This window comes from Nipponia nippon, unplaced genomic scaffold (genome assembly GCF_047370975.1).
Source record: "Nipponia nippon isolate SJK-2023a ecotype South Korea unplaced genomic scaffold, ASM4737097v1 scaffold_7, whole genome shotgun sequence".
NCBI lineage: Eukaryota > Metazoa > Chordata > Aves > Pelecaniformes > Threskiornithidae > Nipponia > Nipponia nippon.
The window spans coordinates 51,693,616-51,711,047 of NW_028262391.1; the positions used below are offsets into that span (position 1 = coordinate 51,693,616).

At 52.4% G+C, this 17,432-nt stretch overlaps 1 protein-coding gene and 1 long non-coding RNA gene across 2 annotated transcripts in view; one reads left to right on the forward strand and one right to left on the reverse strand.

Moving 5' to 3' along the window:
* The window catches only part of JPH3 (junctophilin 3), a 59,699-nt gene extending 44,478 nt beyond the window's left edge, over nt 1-15,221 (forward strand). Inside the window, exons 4-5 of the mRNA XM_009477417.2 lie at nt 911-1,830; nt 13,118-15,221. Coding sequence (XP_009475692.1) covers nt 911-1,830; nt 13,118-13,198 — 1,001 coding nt within the window. The 3' untranslated portion in view covers nt 13,199-15,221. The remainder of the gene's footprint in view (nt 1-910; nt 1,831-13,117) is intronic.
* LOC148051075 (uncharacterized) lies at nt 1,316-12,183 on the reverse strand. The gene is made up of 9 exons (XR_015700704.1): nt 11,718-12,183; nt 10,146-10,286; nt 9,860-10,046; nt 7,915-8,033; nt 7,643-7,739; nt 3,054-3,243; nt 2,148-2,444; nt 1,778-2,053; nt 1,316-1,452 (listed from the first exon to the last, which is right to left on the reverse strand). It is a non-coding gene; the product is annotated as an uncharacterized LOC148051075 (long non-coding RNA).
* Nucleotides 15,222-17,432: the final 2,211 nt, after the last annotated feature.

Below are 17,432 nucleotides of genomic sequence, written 5' to 3' on the forward strand. Positions count from 1 at the left end.
CTTCCGAAACCATGCAGCTGCAAAGCCAATGTGCTTCTCAGCCGCGGAGGGGTGTGGAGGCTGCCGGCAGCGAGCCAGGCACGGGGTGATCCCAGCAGCGCCCGGCACGCACGGGCACAGGGCATGGGGTGAGCCCTGGGCTGCCACCGGCTGCATCTCAGATTTCCCCTCTTGTGTCTGTGAACTGGGTTTGGAGCTGATGGGAAAAGGCGGTCAGACAGATCCCCCAAAAACAAGGTCAATGGACATGGCCATAGCCCCTTAGCGGGGTTAGAGTGACTGCGCACGCAGCGCAGGAATGGTGCCACGGAGCAACGCAGGCTGCTTTTGAGCAGGGCTGCAGAACTATCGCAAGTCCTTTTACTTGTAATACCTACACACGGTCCTCCACGCATGTCCCCAAGCAAGCAGGGTGCCCACGGGCGGCAGAGGCGGCGAGAACTGCGGGTGCTAAAGGAGCAGCCGCTGTTGAGTCTGTTTGAATCAGCTGGAAATGAGAGGCAGAGCGGTGCCAGGTGGCTTCTAAAAGGGTTGGTAGCCCTTGGGTTTACAGCAGCGGAGAAACACAACCTTACTGCAAAACGCCCCTGTCTTGACAACAGCGGCAGCTGATGCCAAACCGTCTCCCATGCCGGGCTGCAGCCGCTCGCACCGCGCTGCTCTGCGGGTGCTGGGGGTGACCGCAGGTTTGGTGTAAGACCAGCGATGCCTTTTCTCCTGGTCTGGTAGCCGAAGCTGTTTATTGTGCTACGCTGCTGCCGTCCTGCTCGTGCCCCGCGGGTTCCCTGCCGGCCAATGCTCTCAGCCCTGTTCTTTGACATGAAAAACCTGGTGGGCGCCCACAGAATAGAAATAATCCTGTTGCATTTCTCTCTCCCTCTCTCTTTTCTCTTAACGACTACACAAAAAGGGCTCGAATGCCAGAGACCGAAGCGCCAGAACTCGAGCGATGACATTGAGGTCCTCTCCACCGGGACGCCTCTCCAACAAGAGAGCCCCGAGCTGTACCGCAAAGGGACCACCCCGTCCGACCTGACTCCCGATGACAGCCCGCTGCAGAGCTTCCCTGCCAGTCCCTCCTCCACGCCGCCCCTGGGTCCTTCCTGCAGGAACAAGAGCGCTCACTTCTCCAGGCAGGTCTCGGTGGATGAAGAGAGGGGTGGGGAGATCCAGATGTTGCTGGAGGGACGTGGCGGGGATTACTTACGCCCCAACAGCTGGAGCGAAGAGAAGGTCGGCGGGACTCGCGGCGTGAGAAGCGGGACGCTGCGCAGCGGTCAGCTGGGGTCAGCCTCCGTCCCTGAAGACTACAGAGGTCGGAGTGGAGGACACAAACACTCGGCCTCCAACCACAAGCAAAGAGAGAGGTGGACAGATTCCCCAGCCACGGTTTCATGGACTTCCCACCACAGGTCCCACAACCACAGCTCAGGGAGCTCCAAACTGCTTGAGCTGGATGAGGAGAAGATGAGCAATTACGAGATGGAGATGAAGCCCCTCATGAGAATGGATTCTTATATGCAAGAGATTCACACCCAAAAAAGACACTATAGCAAAGGGGGACCCTGCAGGAGCATGGCTGATGACCACCGCGGGGAAGACCGGGGCTTTGGGGTTCAGAGACTGAGGTCTAAGTCCCAGAACAAAGAGAATTTCAGGCCAGCTTCCTCTGCCGAGCCCACGGTGCAGAAACTGGAAAACCTGAGATTCGGGGACAAAGCTGAACCTCGGCTACTAAGGTGGGACTTAACCTTCTCCCCGCCACAGAAATCCTTACCTGTTGCACTAGAATCTGAAGAGGACAATGGGGATGCGCTCAAATCCAGTACGGTAAGTAGGCAAAATTCTGTGTTGAAATCTGGCCGAGAAACCCGGTGCAGAGCTGTTGTGGTGCTGCAGCCGAGCAGAAAGCGAGGTCGGCAGAGCTGACCCCCAAATTACCGTGGGTTTGTGCCTTGAATCCCCCCTCCTCCCTTCTCCCATCCAGCGTGGGCTGGAAGTTGGCTTGGGGTTTTCTCCGCAGACTGTCTTGGTGGCAACAGCAGGTTTTTCGCTGAAGGATGTGAGCAGCAAGTTTGAGTTTGTTTTGCAACCCAGCCCCAGGGCCAGCAATAAAATACATTATTGCTGGGATTTTGAGCATTCACCTGGTGGGAAAGCTGCAGGAATAGGCAAGGTGTCGGTGATGCTTCCTTGTGGTTAGGTTATGGCAACAGAACTTCACGCTGGCCCAAGAGCCATGCTCCATGGTCATGGAGCAGGGGTTGCATTCCAACCATCGCTCGGCTTTTCCTGTACCGATCTGCACGGTCCAGTACAGCTCGTGTTCTTTGGTGTGCGGATGCCGCTGCGCCAGGAGCGGGGTACAAGCCCCTCAGTGGGGGATGCACTGCAAAAGGGTCTTGGCAAACTGCGGTCAAGAGGATGCAATTCAGGAAGGACACCTAGGCAAGGAAAGCAACGGGCAAGTACAGCAAGGGTAGTGGGCTATTAGATCTCTGCAAATCAGGGTGATATAGCAGATTACAGCCAAATGTCAGTTCCGACTATCACTCTACTGTGAAGAGCACAAGTATGCTTCCTAAGCAGGAGCATAGCTTGTGGGGCTTGGAGGATAACCCCTTGTGAGACATCCAGTCCTGGGCTCCTCATTGCGGGAGAGACGAGGAGACGTTGGGCATTAACAACTGGCTGCTGGGAAGAGCTGGAGGTGTTCAGGCTAGAGAAGAGGAGACAAAGCGATCTTCAAGCACATAAAACAGCTGCTGCAAAGCGGAAGGGAATAATCTGTTCTCGATGAATGGAATTAATGGGCTTAAATTCAAGCCTTAGAGGCAGTGGTTAGCCATTAGCCATTCCCAGTGAGTTGAGGGCTGGAATAAATTGCCTAGGGAGGCCGTGGTGGCTGGGAGGGAGGAGGTGGTCTAAGATCTGGTTGGACATCTGCAGCTCAGATATGGCTTGGATAGAGCTGAACTTGCCTTGGGAGAAGGCCAAGCTGTATGATTTTTAGGTCCTTTCCAGCCCTGGTTTTTGATCATTCCTGGACTTACCATTGAGAGCGGCTTCCTCGCTTCTCCCCGCCGTTGGTTTGGCATTGCTGGGAGAGGCGATGGGGAGGTCTGACGGGAGCAGTGGGGAAGCCAACACCGCTCCAAATGCCCCCTTGTCGAGTCAGTGCCACGCACAGGGCAGGGCTGGAGGGGTCCCGCACCGCTGGACGTCCCACAGCCCAGGCCAGGCCTGCACAGGAGAAATGGAAAATCTGTAACTCTCAGGTGGCCACATTTCAGGCTCCGGCAGAAGAAAGGAGCTAAACCACCCTGCCAGGTTAGCAGGGGATGATCCTGGGTCGCTTGGGAGACAGGGAGCATGAAGCTGAAATGACATTTGTCAGTCATGCTGGAAGTTTGAGCTAGAGGCATGGTGGTCTGTAATATATGATTCCTGTTGCCATACCTACAGCATCCCTGCTCCTCCAGCCTGCTGACAGGTCCGCCAGCAAAGCAAAGGTGGTGGCTCCTGCAGCCAAGGGATGAGAGCGAATGGGTGGGAGAGAGGAGGGAGCGGTGGCATCTGCAGCCCGCGAGCAGCCGGGGTGCAGGAAGGACTAAACTACAGATCCGCCACGGTTTCCCCGCTGTGGCTGTGGATAAATCACCCCCCCACACAGCCCTGTAGCTTTCTGCCTTCCTATTCATCTTCCAAGCTTCGGCGCAGGCTCGAAAGCACCCACACAGTGTGTTTGCCAGTGGACTGCACCGTAGGACACATCTTGCCAGTCCAGAAAAATAAAAAAAGAGAGCTCCAAGTGAAGCCAGCCCTGAGCACACACCAGGGGGCAAAGCAGCGGACGTCGGGTCCAGACCGGGCTGTCCTTACCTGCTAGCGTAGGTGCCTGTGAAGCACTAGAGAAATGACAGGCAGCATTAGGAGCCTGCCAGGCTTTCAGAGGGGAAAAGCAGCAGCAGTAATTGCACAGATATCAACCCTGTTGGAGTCTGTGGGACTCGCCGGTGGTCCGGCACCTTTGATAACGTGACCTCGTGCGGCGGCAGGGAGCTGGGAGGGACACAGGTCCCGAAGGAGGAATGAAACCATCATCGCTGAGAGCCAGGCGTTCCTCGGGGAAATCGCTGGCACAAGCGGTCCTGGTGTCTCTCCCCACCCAGCTCAAGCCGGACGCGCTGGCCAGGCTCCCACCTCGCAGGCAGACCCCAGCCTGCGCGCCAGAGCCATCACACATAAACCTCCCGCCCGGGGAGGAGGGCTTGAGCTGCAGCACTGGAGGTAAATAGCCGCTAATGCAACATAACATTAATGGCTCTTTCAAGTGAATCCCAGGCAATAACGAAGGGGCACAGCCTGCATGGAAAGGCGCACAGAAAAGCCATTAGGATGCACATCATACTTTTTAAGTGCTGTAGCTGTGAAGCAGCATGTTCAGTTTTCTCACATTCATAACCGAGGGTGGAACAGATGGCGAAGGTTTGGGAGGAAGCTAATGTAATACAGAGGAAGAGATAATATGTGGATTTAAATAACCTACAATGCCAGCAACAATTTGTTCTAGCAAGAACTGCACCGTGCTAGCGAGGTTTTGTTCCCTGTGGCCTGGCAGGGAGGGGGGTCATCGGACAGGAGCCGGGGAAGGAGGTGTAGGAGAGGAGGGGAGGTGCAGTGATTTGTGTTCCTGCCTAACGCCGTGACCTTGCCTGCACCTGCCAAGGATCCCAAAGCATTGCAAACTTCGGCAAGCGTAGTGAGCCCCTGAGGAAGAGGAGGGGAAAGCTAAGGGGGAAGGGTTTGTGCCCCCGTCCCCACATCCACCTCCCTCTGTGCACGCTCAGTGACACAGGGCACTGGCATGCTTGGTCCTGCAGGAAACCACGGCACCCTGCTCACGCTCCAGATCTTTTCACGCAGAATTAAGGCTCCCCAACTTCCCCAAAGCCCCATTTCTCATGCTAGCCTGAAATCCCCCTCCCCTTCCGACTCCCAGCAGCTCGCCTCCAGCGCGCAGGCAAACCGCAGCTCCCGGGAAGGGCCGGCTGTGCACACGCGTGTGCGTGCACGCGTCTGTGCCCACGCCGTTTCAGCTTGCATGACAGCCTGCTTCCCTGTGATCCACAGCACTGCCATCTGTGAAGCTGCTTGCTGAAAAGGGCATTTCTCATCTCCCAGGCAGCTGGGCTCTTTCAGAAAGGTGCCTGCCGATGAACGGGAAGGATGCTCTTAGCTGAGGAGGGCTATTTTTGCCCTACCTGGAGTATCCCTGTGCAGAACTGAGGTCACCCTCACAGGTTAGCTTGTTTTAAAAATAATCTGCCACAAAGCAGCTCTACACACGCCATCAGTGAGCCCGGTGGGTTGGCTCTGCGTTGGAGTGCCAGCTCCAGCTTCAGGAGCCGGCACACCTCTGTCGCTGCTCGCGGGAACGGGGCGGGGATGCAGGTCTTGCAAAGCACGCGGTCTTAAAATTATCACTTCTCTCCCCACACCTCTTGATTTCTGTCTTAGAAATGAGGCTGGAACAGCTGGGGGGGTCCCTTGGTGTCCAGCCTCTTGCAATGTGTGCCCAGGGGGGGATGCAGACCTCCGCAGAGGAGTCAGATGCATAGGTCGCTATAGGAGCTATAGGAACTTTGTTCTGCTCCGTCATTTTTCACCAGTCCGTTAAAAAGAGGCTCTCAGAACCCCCCTTCGTTAGGGCTGCACATCAGTAATTGAAAATTGCTCTTATAAAGGTCATTTCTTGAGGCTACCGCTCAATAACATTGATGAAATTCAGTGCTGCTTGGTGTTTGCTATCAGGGGACTTTGGGGTTTCACAGTCATCAAACCGGCCCTACAGTCATACAAACGCTTTAAAATTACATTTAAAGCCACCTGATCTTTCTGTGTCTCCGTGTGCACTGACCCCTGCATGCACAGAACAGACTCACATCAATGGTCATCATTCGGGCAGATGAAAACGGGCACCAAAGCGCCAGGACCGGTGTCGGTGTTGTCAGATTAAGGGATTTATATGAACGTCACCATCCTTTCTGGCCTTAAAGGCCCATGAGGCGCAAAGCTCAAGCCCGTGCCTGGATGCTTCACAGGTTCCTAGAGCCTTTGAGAAGATCTAAAACAGGAAAGTAAAAAAGGAATTGTTGAGACACTGGAAAGGGAAAGAGGTTTTCTAAAATGCCAACAACCCTTTTATCCATCAGCACAAAACACATCACGTTTTTTAGGGGGGGGGGAAGAATACATCTCCTTTTCTGCAGGTGCTGAACATCTGCAACTTCTAAAAGGGAAAAGAAGTGTTTTAGGCACAGAGGTCCTCAGCATGCTGCGAGAAGGGCCAGTGCTCAGGCACGAGCCTGATTCATCTGCCTGTCCTCATTTAGCAGGAGCAATCACGGGTATTTAGATGAAGACTTCTAGGGACACACTATGGTCTCACTAAAGGTACCCTGGAGATGTGAGTAGGCTAAAGGCTTGGCCCTTTAAAATCCCCCTGTCTCAGCTCACCAAGAAAGCCCGATGGTAGGGCAGCAGCGAAAAAAAACCCCACCCCAGCCGCCCCTGACATTTTCTTCCGTTGTCACATGCTGCCGGATAAAATCTCTGTGGTCTCATCTGTTTGCTAACGGTACTGCTTCTTACTGCAAACAAACCAGGGGACGCAGTTGCAGCAAATGGAGTTTGCAAGGCATCTGCTGGGTTGGGGATCTCAGAGAGATCCCCTTGTCCCCTCCAGGTACCCGCTGGGGAGGCGGGGAGGGATTCCAGCAGCCGCAGCATCTTCCTCGCTCCCTTTCTGCGCAAGGGGTGTATTTTCCATCAAGATATTCTGAGCAGGTTTTGCTGTCGCTGGGGAAAGTGAGGAGGAGGCAGCCAATCTGCAGCCAGCGCCGGGCTCTGCCGGAGCGCGCCGTGCAGCCGGAGCCAGGGCCGAGGGAGGGTGCCCGGGCAGGGGGCTCAGCCCAGGCTCCGATGGAGCGAGGCGGGGGTGGATGGAGCGCAGCAACCGCAGAAAAACGGCAGCAACCCTAACCCCAGAAGTGGCAGCTCCCTGCCGATGCGGGTGACGGATGCTCCCTTTTCCAGCGGCTGTGGGGTTATTCTTGAAGGGATTGACCTTGGGGTGGAGCATTTTCTTCAGAAAAGTTAGGCACCTTTAGCCCTAAAGGGTGTAAAATGAGATTAAAATAACTGCTGGCTGTTTCTCTGTCCCGAACGGACACCCACTGTTTGAATGGTGAAGCTTCACCTGCATCTCAGACCGCGCTGAATGCCGAGCATGGAGATGCTCCCATCTCTCTGCCTTTGGATCAGTCTGCTGGGAAAGGGGCCCGGGGACTTTTTTGTCGTTATCCTCTTGGGACCAAACCCTGCGGCTTATCCCTGTGGTCCTCTCAGTCTTCCCCCTTCAGGTTTTTCCATTATTTTCTTGTCCCCATCAGGAGCCTTCCCCAGGTCTCCTACCACAGGCCTGTCTGGGTTTTCCTTATTTCTCTCATCTCAACCGAACAGGCTCAAACCCCAGTCCCAAACGGCCGTGGCACATACACACATCCATACAGGCATAAGCGGTAATTACACGGGAATAAGGAGGAGGATCAGTCCTGCAGACGCGCGGCTGCCACCGCACCTTTAGAGATGAGCCAGGTCTGAGCATCGTCGCAGGGGCTGCAGCGGGCGCGGGAAGAGCCGCCGCATGCGCGAAGCAAATGGTTTGGGGGTCGTTTCTGTTTAAAACAAATAATAATCAGAAACTGTTCTTCCTCTAATCTCTTTCATGTACAGACATCGCAGGCATTACTTGTAACAACACGAGGTAAATAATGTTCAGAGAGAAACGTGATGCTTAGCTTGACAGTGTCCTTTTAAAACCCTTTTAATCTCAGGGCCCCTTTGATGTACCTGAAGAGATCACTGCGCTGACTTTGCTCCTGTCATCCCGGATTCATTTTAGGGTTTTGAGCCCAACTCCACATCTTCTTCTAGCTTTGAATAAGGTGGGGTCAAACGCCAGCTTTTGACTGCACGAGAACCAAAAATCTTAAAAACAGACATAGAGCTCCAAACGTGCAGCTCGCTCCCGGCTACGCAGGCACCTGTAACGTGAGGACTGAACCAGAGGCGACAAAACAGTTCGTTACGGGACACCATCTCAGGATAAATCCCTGCCTTCGCTTTAGCCGCTTGCATTTTTTGGGCAGAAGCGGGTTTTTCCACACCACCCCCCTCAGATGCTCGCTGGTGCCGAGTGCCCGTTCCTCTTACACGGCCCCATTCGGCATCACCTGGGCTCCCTTCCCCAAGTCACAGGAGATGCTGTAATCCGCTGGAGAAAGCAAAGCGAATCCCTTATGGTTCTTTTGCGAAATGCTCCTTAACCGTTTCGCAGCAGCCTGTTCCTGGCAATTATGTGACAGTTCAGCACAAATGTCACGGAGCTGCTAAGTTTTCAGCACTTTCCGCAGTGCTGAGGCTGGAAAACAACGCATATATATTTTTTGCTGATCCAAGTCCTTAGTAATTACACTTAATAGATCCCAGAGGGATTCCTAGGTAACCTGCACTATGGTTTCCATGGCAGAGAGACGGAGCTTGTACCCTGCGATAACAGATAATAATGGATTGTTAATGCTTAATTAATTATGCTACAATTGTATTTGTAAACCAGCTGTCCCTTGTATTCCCAGTAAGACTCTTGAGTTGCTACACAACGGTTAAAGGATAAAAACAAACAAGGCGGAGGGGCAGAAATGGTGGTGCTCGGCTGCAGTGTGCCGAAACCCACAGGCTGGAAGAAACCTTCACTCGTTACTTCTCCAGCTACGATTACGGTTATTACCCCTGTGCCATAACAAGGGTTTATTCACGTTTTAGTGTTTCCATGGGTTTGGGTCTATGTTCCAGCTCTCTAAACTTTGGAGGAAATCTTAAAAGTCCTTGGAGCCTATCCCTGTTTATACAGAAGCAGCCTTTTGCCTCGCTGATACGGGTGTACGTTGCCCATCCTTGGCAGGTGTTTCCCTCCTCATATGAAGGAGCCCAGGGATCTTATTATAAAAAATAAAAATAAAAAATCCCAGCCCCAGAGCTGCCTCGTTTCGCTGGTGAGATTTGCCACCACCCAGTATGCTGGATGATGCTTAGGCGCACCAGAGCTTGATTTAATTTTTCCTTTCCTGGAGCCAGGCTGGTAACCGTTCTGGGTGGAATTCGTCTCACGTCACTTGGTCTACAGACAGCCTAGATGGTTAGCGCAGCCTAGATGTCTAACATTTAGACAGCTAAAATTGGGTGAGAGGACGCTGCCAACCAGCGTCTGCTTCCCAGTAAAGGAGGTTCTGGACTTGCAGGCGCTGTGCTGGGAGGCAGGACGGCGGTTCGCAGCGGAGCCCCGTCTCCTGAAAGACAGGCAGGGTAGTTTAAACAAATCTCTGCAGTTCCTGACGGCCTGCTTTAGCACTACTATTTCGGGGCTAAAGAGAGTGTTGTAGCTTTTTAAAAAAAAAAAAAAAAAAGATCAGCTTTGCAGGCTGCTTGCTGCCTGTGGCACACAAACCCCAGGCTTGGAAAATCAGCTCGACCTCTGGCTTTCTCGCACCCCAGAGCCCGTTAAACCGCCGGCCTCTGGGATTTCTTTGGGCTTTTCTAAATCTCAAGAAGGCGGAAGATGAGATAAAGCACCACCGAAGTACTAAAGCAACATGCAAAGCTGCAAATCAAGGGCTGGTGCTCTTCTTTCTAAATGCGGGTAGCTCGCGACAGAGGGCTAGCATGCGGCGTGAAGAGTTGTAAAAGCTGCTGGTTCTGAAATGCTGGCTGTGGCTGCGGTAAAAGGGAGTTCACTGACCTATTGCCAGGCTGGGCTCAGCAAAACATCTCTTCCGAAGCACAAACCTAGAAGTGATTCATCTTCTGCCTGGGCACTGAGCAGGAATCACTTCTTAGAAACAGATGACACGTATCCCAGGACATCCTTGCCATCAGAGGGGAGAAGGGCACGCGCTCCATCTGAGCGGAGGTTAAGGCACAAAGACCTTACAAGTTAGAAATAAGCCAGACATAAGCATTTAGAAGTACAGCAGGATTCGTAATTGGAGCTAAAACAGAAGCCTCAGAGTCGCAAAGCTGCTTACCCGCCAGCTGCCACAGGCAGGCCTCCAGCCCTTGCTAAGATGCGCCGGCGTCTCACCGCGGGGAGCAGCCATACCTGCAATTGCTGCGTGGCGAGCCCTTGTTGGAGTCAGCACGGGGAAGAGGGTGTTAAAAAGAGGGAACTGTAAAAAGAAGCAGAATTTGTAGGTTGTCAGGCAGTCGGATTTGAGCTGCTCAGTTTGCAGAGACCCATCCCCTCCCAGGTCATCCTATTTCTGGCATGCTTTTGCTGCCAAATGCAGAAGACCCTGCACATGCGGTGGCAAAGCAAGCATTTTCTCCTGCCTCTGCATTGAACAGAGGACGCGAGATGCAAATGGGTGCAGACTGAACCGGGGAGCTGAGCAAAACATTCGTGCATGGGCATCCAGTGGCTGCTGGGGCAAGCAGGCGGTTGCATCTCGCTTAGTTTGTTGAATCCCCCCATTTTTTTAGATGAGGGCACGACTTTGATGTACCGGTGTATAAACGAAGGGCATGCTCCCTCCCGGGACACATCAGCATCCTCTGAACACGAGTACCAAAGCGCTGTGATTTTGGTCAGTCCGACAGGTCCACCCCAAAGCGTCCGTGTTTGTGAGGGTGAAGCCCAAACACCAGGGAATTAAGAGGCAGCCGGTCCTGCTCTGTGCTTTTTGTCAGGGAGGAGAAAGCAGCCTCCAGATTATCCCAGGCTCATGTCGGCTGGTATACAACCTTGCCTCCTTCACGGTATTGCAATGATCTAGCAGTCTGAGCAGAGGCAGAAATGGTGGCTGCCTCTTTGGCAGGGGAAAATCAAACAGCGAGTGGACCAAGACTAACGCAAGTGCGAGCGGGAGCAGTTAAGTCCTCCCCTGGCTGCGAGGTGGAGGGAACCAAATGCATTTTGTGTCTCTGTGGTGCCCTGCCAACAGAAACAATGACAGTGATAATCACTTGCAATCTGTTATTATATTAACACCAGCTCAAAAATCGTAAAACCCAATAATCTTTTGAAATGAAGCTAAACCCCCCAAATGTAAATAACACACCGCATCGCAGTGCTTGGCAGCGGCAGGGCTGGGGGGAGAGGAATGGCAACAGGGGGGTGGTTTCTGCCTTTGAAAGGCTTTGCGTGGTGCAGGCGGAGAGATTTGCTGGAAGCAGTCAGGCGTGGATACCTGGCTGCCAGGAGAGGCTCTCCGCAATCCCTCCGTTTGGTTGGCTTCCTTTGACCCTGTTGCTAAGCTACAAATATGCCTTTCCAGCAAGCTCCAGCATCCTCGCTCCCACCCACTCCCAAATGCGAACTGAATCAGCCTGCTCAGAAGAGAGAAACGATCTCTGGCCAGCAAGGAGCTTTTTTGCTTTTTTTTTTTTCCCAGCAGCCCTGCAAAGTGGTACAAGGACTTGCTTAGAAAGGGCGCCCGCCCCTGCCCCATGCCAACCCGACAGCCACAGGAGCTTCGTGACGAGGACAGGAGCCCAGAGAAAAGCATTTATACCATTCCGGGCGATTAAAGCTGGCACAGCTCCGTTGCAGCAAGAATAGACAAGGATACCAGCTACTCCGAGAAATAGCTACCACCTACCTGCACACACGCTTGCTCACCCCGATGCCAGCCACATTAACGCTTTAGGACAGCAAATGTTTTATGGCAGGGACGAGGTGGCAGGGTGGATGTTTTTCTGACCGGTGTTCTGCAGAAAGATGCGTTGGAGAGTTGTCTGCAGTCCTGATGCTGAGCGGTCTCTTCCCATCATTCCCGGGATGCTAATAGGGTCCGACAGCCACATCCTCATCGGGTCCAACAACGAGTTCTTTGGGCTGCCTTTACGTGCAGTGGAAAGTAATGGGTGCCTCTGGGGTGCGCTTCAGCCCGGCCTGCGGCGGGCGGCGGGCAGGGGCCAGCTGGCGTGCGGGTTGCTGTGATGGCTCCCACCTCGTCCCCAGGAGCTTCGTTTGGTCCGTGTGAACCTCAGGAAAGGTTATTGGAGCTTTCCCAAAGCGTTGCCTTAACCTAAACCACTGTATGCTGGCCTGACTTTTGCCGTTATCAGGATACCTGTAGAAGCAATCATGTTTATTGGAAAATGTCCTTTAACGACTCCTCCAAACCGTCCCCAAACAATTATACAATCCAATATCATCATTTTTTTTTTTTTCTTTTTCACTGACCACCTCGGGTAAGCAACCCATTTTAGTTATTCTTTTAAGGCCAGATTTCCTATGTGCACGACATGGGGGAGTCCATGAGCAACTGCTGTCCTAATGGATGGGGCCGGTGGTGCTTGGCAGACGCTGGGTCCGGAGCTCACACTGGGACTTAGATGCCATTTGTGCTAATGCGTGACAGTAAACAGAGCCTGCCCCGAGACTTGCAGGTGTACGGGGCTATTGAGGGAAATGGATGGAAAGTTAAGTGTTGAAGTGGCTCAGAAAAGCAGGCGGCCAGCAGCTTTGCTCTCACCCGGGGAGGAGAGGGACAGCGCTGCCAGGGGTGCTGCGGGCCACGGGAATGCCTCGGGCGATGGGTCGGCGTGGGGAGGGAGCAAAGGGGCTGCTGGCAGAGCCCGCTTCAGTTCTCTTGGTGAACCAGGAGAGGGATTTTGTCTGCTTCTGCGGACTCCGGGGGCTGCCTCAGGAGGACGTTGTGCTCAGACGAAAGACCTAGGGGTGCCCTGTTGGTTGTCACAGTGAGGGAAGCAATGCTTTGGTCCCTGCTTCTGCTGTTTGCTCACCTCTAGGGGCGAGATCTTCATTCACACCTTCCTCCTAAGGCAGCAGCCTGCAAAATTTCCACGAGGGGTACCAGGCACTTTGGGATCGTTTGCTGGAGGGTGTCAATCGGCCGTTTGGGGTCCGCTCGCCCGCAGACCCCCCTGCCCGCAGCATCCCAGCCCCAGCGCAGCGCCCGACCCCTGCTACGAGGCAACCTCAGGCAGCCTTCCAGTGCGCCTTCTAACTCCTCTCCTTCTCTTTCTCTTCCAGGGCTCAGCTCCCATCCTGGTAGTCATGGTGATCTTACTAAATATTGGAGTCGCCATTTTGTTTATTAACTTTTTCATCTAATTCAAGACTGTCTTGTTTGCAAAAATAACAGTTACATGTATGAATGGGGGAAAAAAAAAACCAAACAACAACAACAAAAAGGGAAAAATCGTAACTCGAACTGTCCTACGACAATTTCCAAGTCTTTTCACAGAAGAACAACAAACGATCGAGTCTCACTCACAGTTTGCCTTTTTTCCTGGGTAATGTTTTTTGGATTTTAGCCAAAATTCTTTGCTTGTATAACACTATGCTGTGTGGCATGGCAAAATGCTATCAACACTCTGCCCCCCCAACACTGGAAAGGATGAGAAGGAATCCCAACAAAATAAAACCTCATTTCCCTTCCCCTCGCCCCCCAAAAAATATATTCGTGACAACAGTAATGACCCCCAAAATGGAGACTAGATGAGGGGACTGTGGGGAGATTTTGTTTAAAGTATGTACGGGTCCTGGGATGCTCCAGGCTGAGTTTCCCAGGGAAATCCACAACAGCTTTAATGATGAAGGAAATGGGAGAGAAAAGCAAAATCGGGCTTTTCTTCCTTCTCCCTTGGCAAATGGAGAACCGTTGCCATAAGAAGGAGGAGAGAAGGAGCACGGGGAAGGCGTGAGCCCTGCCTAGACGTGAAAGACGGGAGAAGGGCGACGGGCCCCATTTTGTTATTTGTTTTTAAAACAAAGCAGCAATTGGTGCTTTGCTAAATTTCTTGGGGCGGGGGGGGGGAATAGGGAACGCAAGGTGTGAGCAGCAGCACCACCACCCTCCTGCCTTCACTCCTCTTCCCCAGGCTGCTCCCCCCCCCATGGCAAGGCTGGAAAACCACCCAGCGCTACTTTTAATTCACAGCCAGTTTCTCCTGGGTTAAAAATGCGTACCGGGATTCCCCCCCCAAAACACGCAAGCACCTTCAGCAACACAAACTGGGGAGCTGCTGGTCATCGTGCCGTGCTCGCCAAGACGCGAGGAGCAGCCTTACGTGAGCATCCCATCCCAAACACACGCGTGCGCAGCGGTGCCGGGGAGCAGACTGGTGGGGAGGTGCTGGGGAGAGAGGGCTCAGTTCTGGTCCACCTAGGATACAATAAAACAAAATAAAGCAAAATAAGATAAAACTGTTTTTCAAAGGCATCTGGGGAGGAGCACTGGAGCATGTCCCAGAGAGGAGGGAGAGGGTGGTGGGTTTGTCTCTTACATCTTGCTGTGGACTGTTTCAGACATCATGCTTGGGCTCTGAGCATGTAGTATTTTGCACTTTGTAATGCAGGATGTATATTCCAGCTTCCAACATGTCCCTGTAAAAAAAAAAAAAAAAAAGAAAAAAAAAAGAAAAACAAAAAAACAAACATCATTGGCAATGGCAGCCTCTAAGGATGTATTCTTTTCTTTTTTTTTTTTTTCTATGTCACTTAATTTGTTTGTTTATACCATCTTTGTAATATGCCTGCCTTGATTTTCTCCCCTCCCCTGTCCCCACTGATAATATGCATACTCATTAAAGATGCCGTATCCCTGTTCTGAGCTGTCATGGTCCCCGTCACAAGAACGTGGTCTTAGCTCAATTGCTCGGACATGGCTGACGTCCCCTCGCCTTTCAAAAAACGACTGTACCGTTTCTTCCCCTCCCCACGCCGTCTTTCCCCGCTGCGGAGATCGGCCTTGCCGGCGATCCGCCACCGCCAGATCCGGTTCGAATGGTTTGTTTGGGATTTGGTACGCCCAGGGACCAAATTCCACCCTCGGTTCTACCCCCTGCAGCTCCGTGCGGCGGGAGACGGGGTGCGAGCGCGGCAGCGACCCGAGGGCGGGAGGGAACCCCTACACAGATAGATTTGGTGGGGGGAAGGAGGGAAAAAACCATCTTCCTCGGCATTTCACATACAGAGTGGTTGGGTACAGCCCTGACTTGTGGACTCAGCTTTGCTTTGCTTCTGTTTTAGCTGTTTCTCTGCTACCTTTTCAGCAGATTTCTTATTACACTGCACTGGATTGCTATATTTTTAACCAGAAATAAACTAAGGATTAGAGCATGTGCCAGTTAAATTCAGTTCTTCTCCTTACATGGTCTTATTCCCTCCTGTCGCAGTTTTTCTTCCTCTTTTTCTTCCTTTCCCTTCTCAGGCAGAGGGCTATGGGGGGACAGGGTCAACGATAACCACAGGCAGCCAGGCCCCAGTAACTTTTGTATTTCATTTTCCACTGTAACTGTCCATCGTCTTCGTACCTCTTCCTTTTTTTCTTTTTTTTTTTTTTTTTGTTTTTTCCTTTTGGGTCCTTAGTCATCTTTTTTTGCTCTTGAACGCTTGCTGCATACTCGAAAAGAACCAAATCACGACATATTGTGATTGCAGCCCCAGGAACTCATCCGTGTGTTTTGTAATTCTGGTTGCAGCTCCTTGTAAAGACCCTCGGGGACGTTTTTTGTACATTCAAGCGCACGACACAAAGGTCCCGCCAGGAGCAGGTTAAACAGCTACCTGCAAACACAGTACGATACTTACAGATACATAATCCAGCACAAAAATGCCTCTCGTTATCAATCGAATAAAAGTACTAGTGATTTCATGACTAGCTTTTTCACACTGGTGACCGACTAGTTATTCCCACTCTTGCCCATGTACCAGCAGTTATGTACAGACACAAACGCAACGCGGATTTTTCATCTCTGTTCCACGGGATAAAGCCTCAGTCGAGCTGAGGTTTGTTCCGTATGAAAGATAGCCAAAGACTAATATTAATTGGCTCCCAAACCACATGTTTAAAAATAACGATTCCTTTATTAATCATGGGGAGCCGAGCAATTTGTCTTAGTTCTGGGCTTTTCAGTTTTGCCCAAGGCCAGAAATATTCTCGAGAAGTAGCCCAGAGAGAGAGGTAATTCAGGATATTTCCCTGGCTTATGAGCCCTGGATTCAGGCCTATCTACCTAAGGCACATTAAAATGTCTATCATCGTGGCATATAAATCTACGTAAATTGTCCATACCTGCTGTTTTATGTCCACGCTGACAGATGCATGCGAACAGTTGAAGGTTTATATCATTTTTTTTTTAGGCTGCAATGCTATTTTTATGTTCCTACGGTGGAACAAGCAGCACCTGAAACACAAGGAGGGGCTGGGGCTCAAGGAACCAGCCCACCTCCCGCCATGGCACCCAAAGCATTGGGAAAAAGGCCCCTATCCCTCCCCGGGGACAGCCAGGTCCTCCGGCCGGACCCCACCTGTGTGAGCCACGGGCTGGTTTGACACCGCATCTTTGGGGAAGGCAAGAAGGAAGGAATACAAAACCCCTCCGCCCGCTTGGGCCACATCAGCTTCTCACCAGCCCATCTGGCGTCTGGTTTGCTTGGACCCGGGACCTAGATTCTCCGAGCGCGCTGGGACTCTCCAGGGCCTGATCTTTCAGAGATACTGAGCTGTTGCAGCATCTCTTTACCTTGTGCGGAGTTATGAAGTACTGCTGGGGAAAAAAAAATCCAGACTGCAACAGAAGGGGAGGGGTGAGAGGAAAAATAATGTCATTTTGATGATGAAGGGCTTAATTGAAACCCAAGGACTAATTATCATAGAATCATAGAATCGTTAAGGTTGGAAAAGACCCTTAAGATCATCGAGTCCAACCGTTAACCCAGCACTGCCAAGCCCACCACCAAACCGCGTCCTCGAGCACCACGTTTACCTGTCTTTTAAATCCCCCCAGGGATGGGGACTCAGCCCCTGCCCTGGGCAGCCTGGGCCAGGGCCTGACAGCCCTTTCCGGGAAGAAGTTTTTCCTAATATCCAACCCAAACCTGCCCTGGCGCAGCTTGAGGCCGTTCCCTCTCATCCTAATTAGATGTCCTGACAGGCTTTGGCACGTTAAGGGAGGATGGAAGAGTAGGAATTTTTTAAAACTGTCATAGGGTGAGGTTGGCTCCAGAGATTTGTGCTGAAGCAGAAGAGAGCAGAGGGTGGCCTGGGTCTCCTGCCCGTGCTGCGCAGCTTTGCTCACGCGGGTGAATCGTTCACCCCAAAGATGGGCTCTGCAGGCTTTGCTCACGCGGGTGAATCGTTCACCCCAAAGATGGGCTCTGCAGGCTCTCGACAGGGTGGCAAGTCTGCCTGGTGTAGGGAAACGGGTCAGCTCCTCACACAGCCCCTAACTGAATGGCATCAGTCACGTTGTTGTCCATCACTGACCTTCACGGCAAGGCTCCCTGACCAGCTCTGCGCTGAGCCCATGGCTCGAACCATCGCTGAAGACAGCTCTGAGGA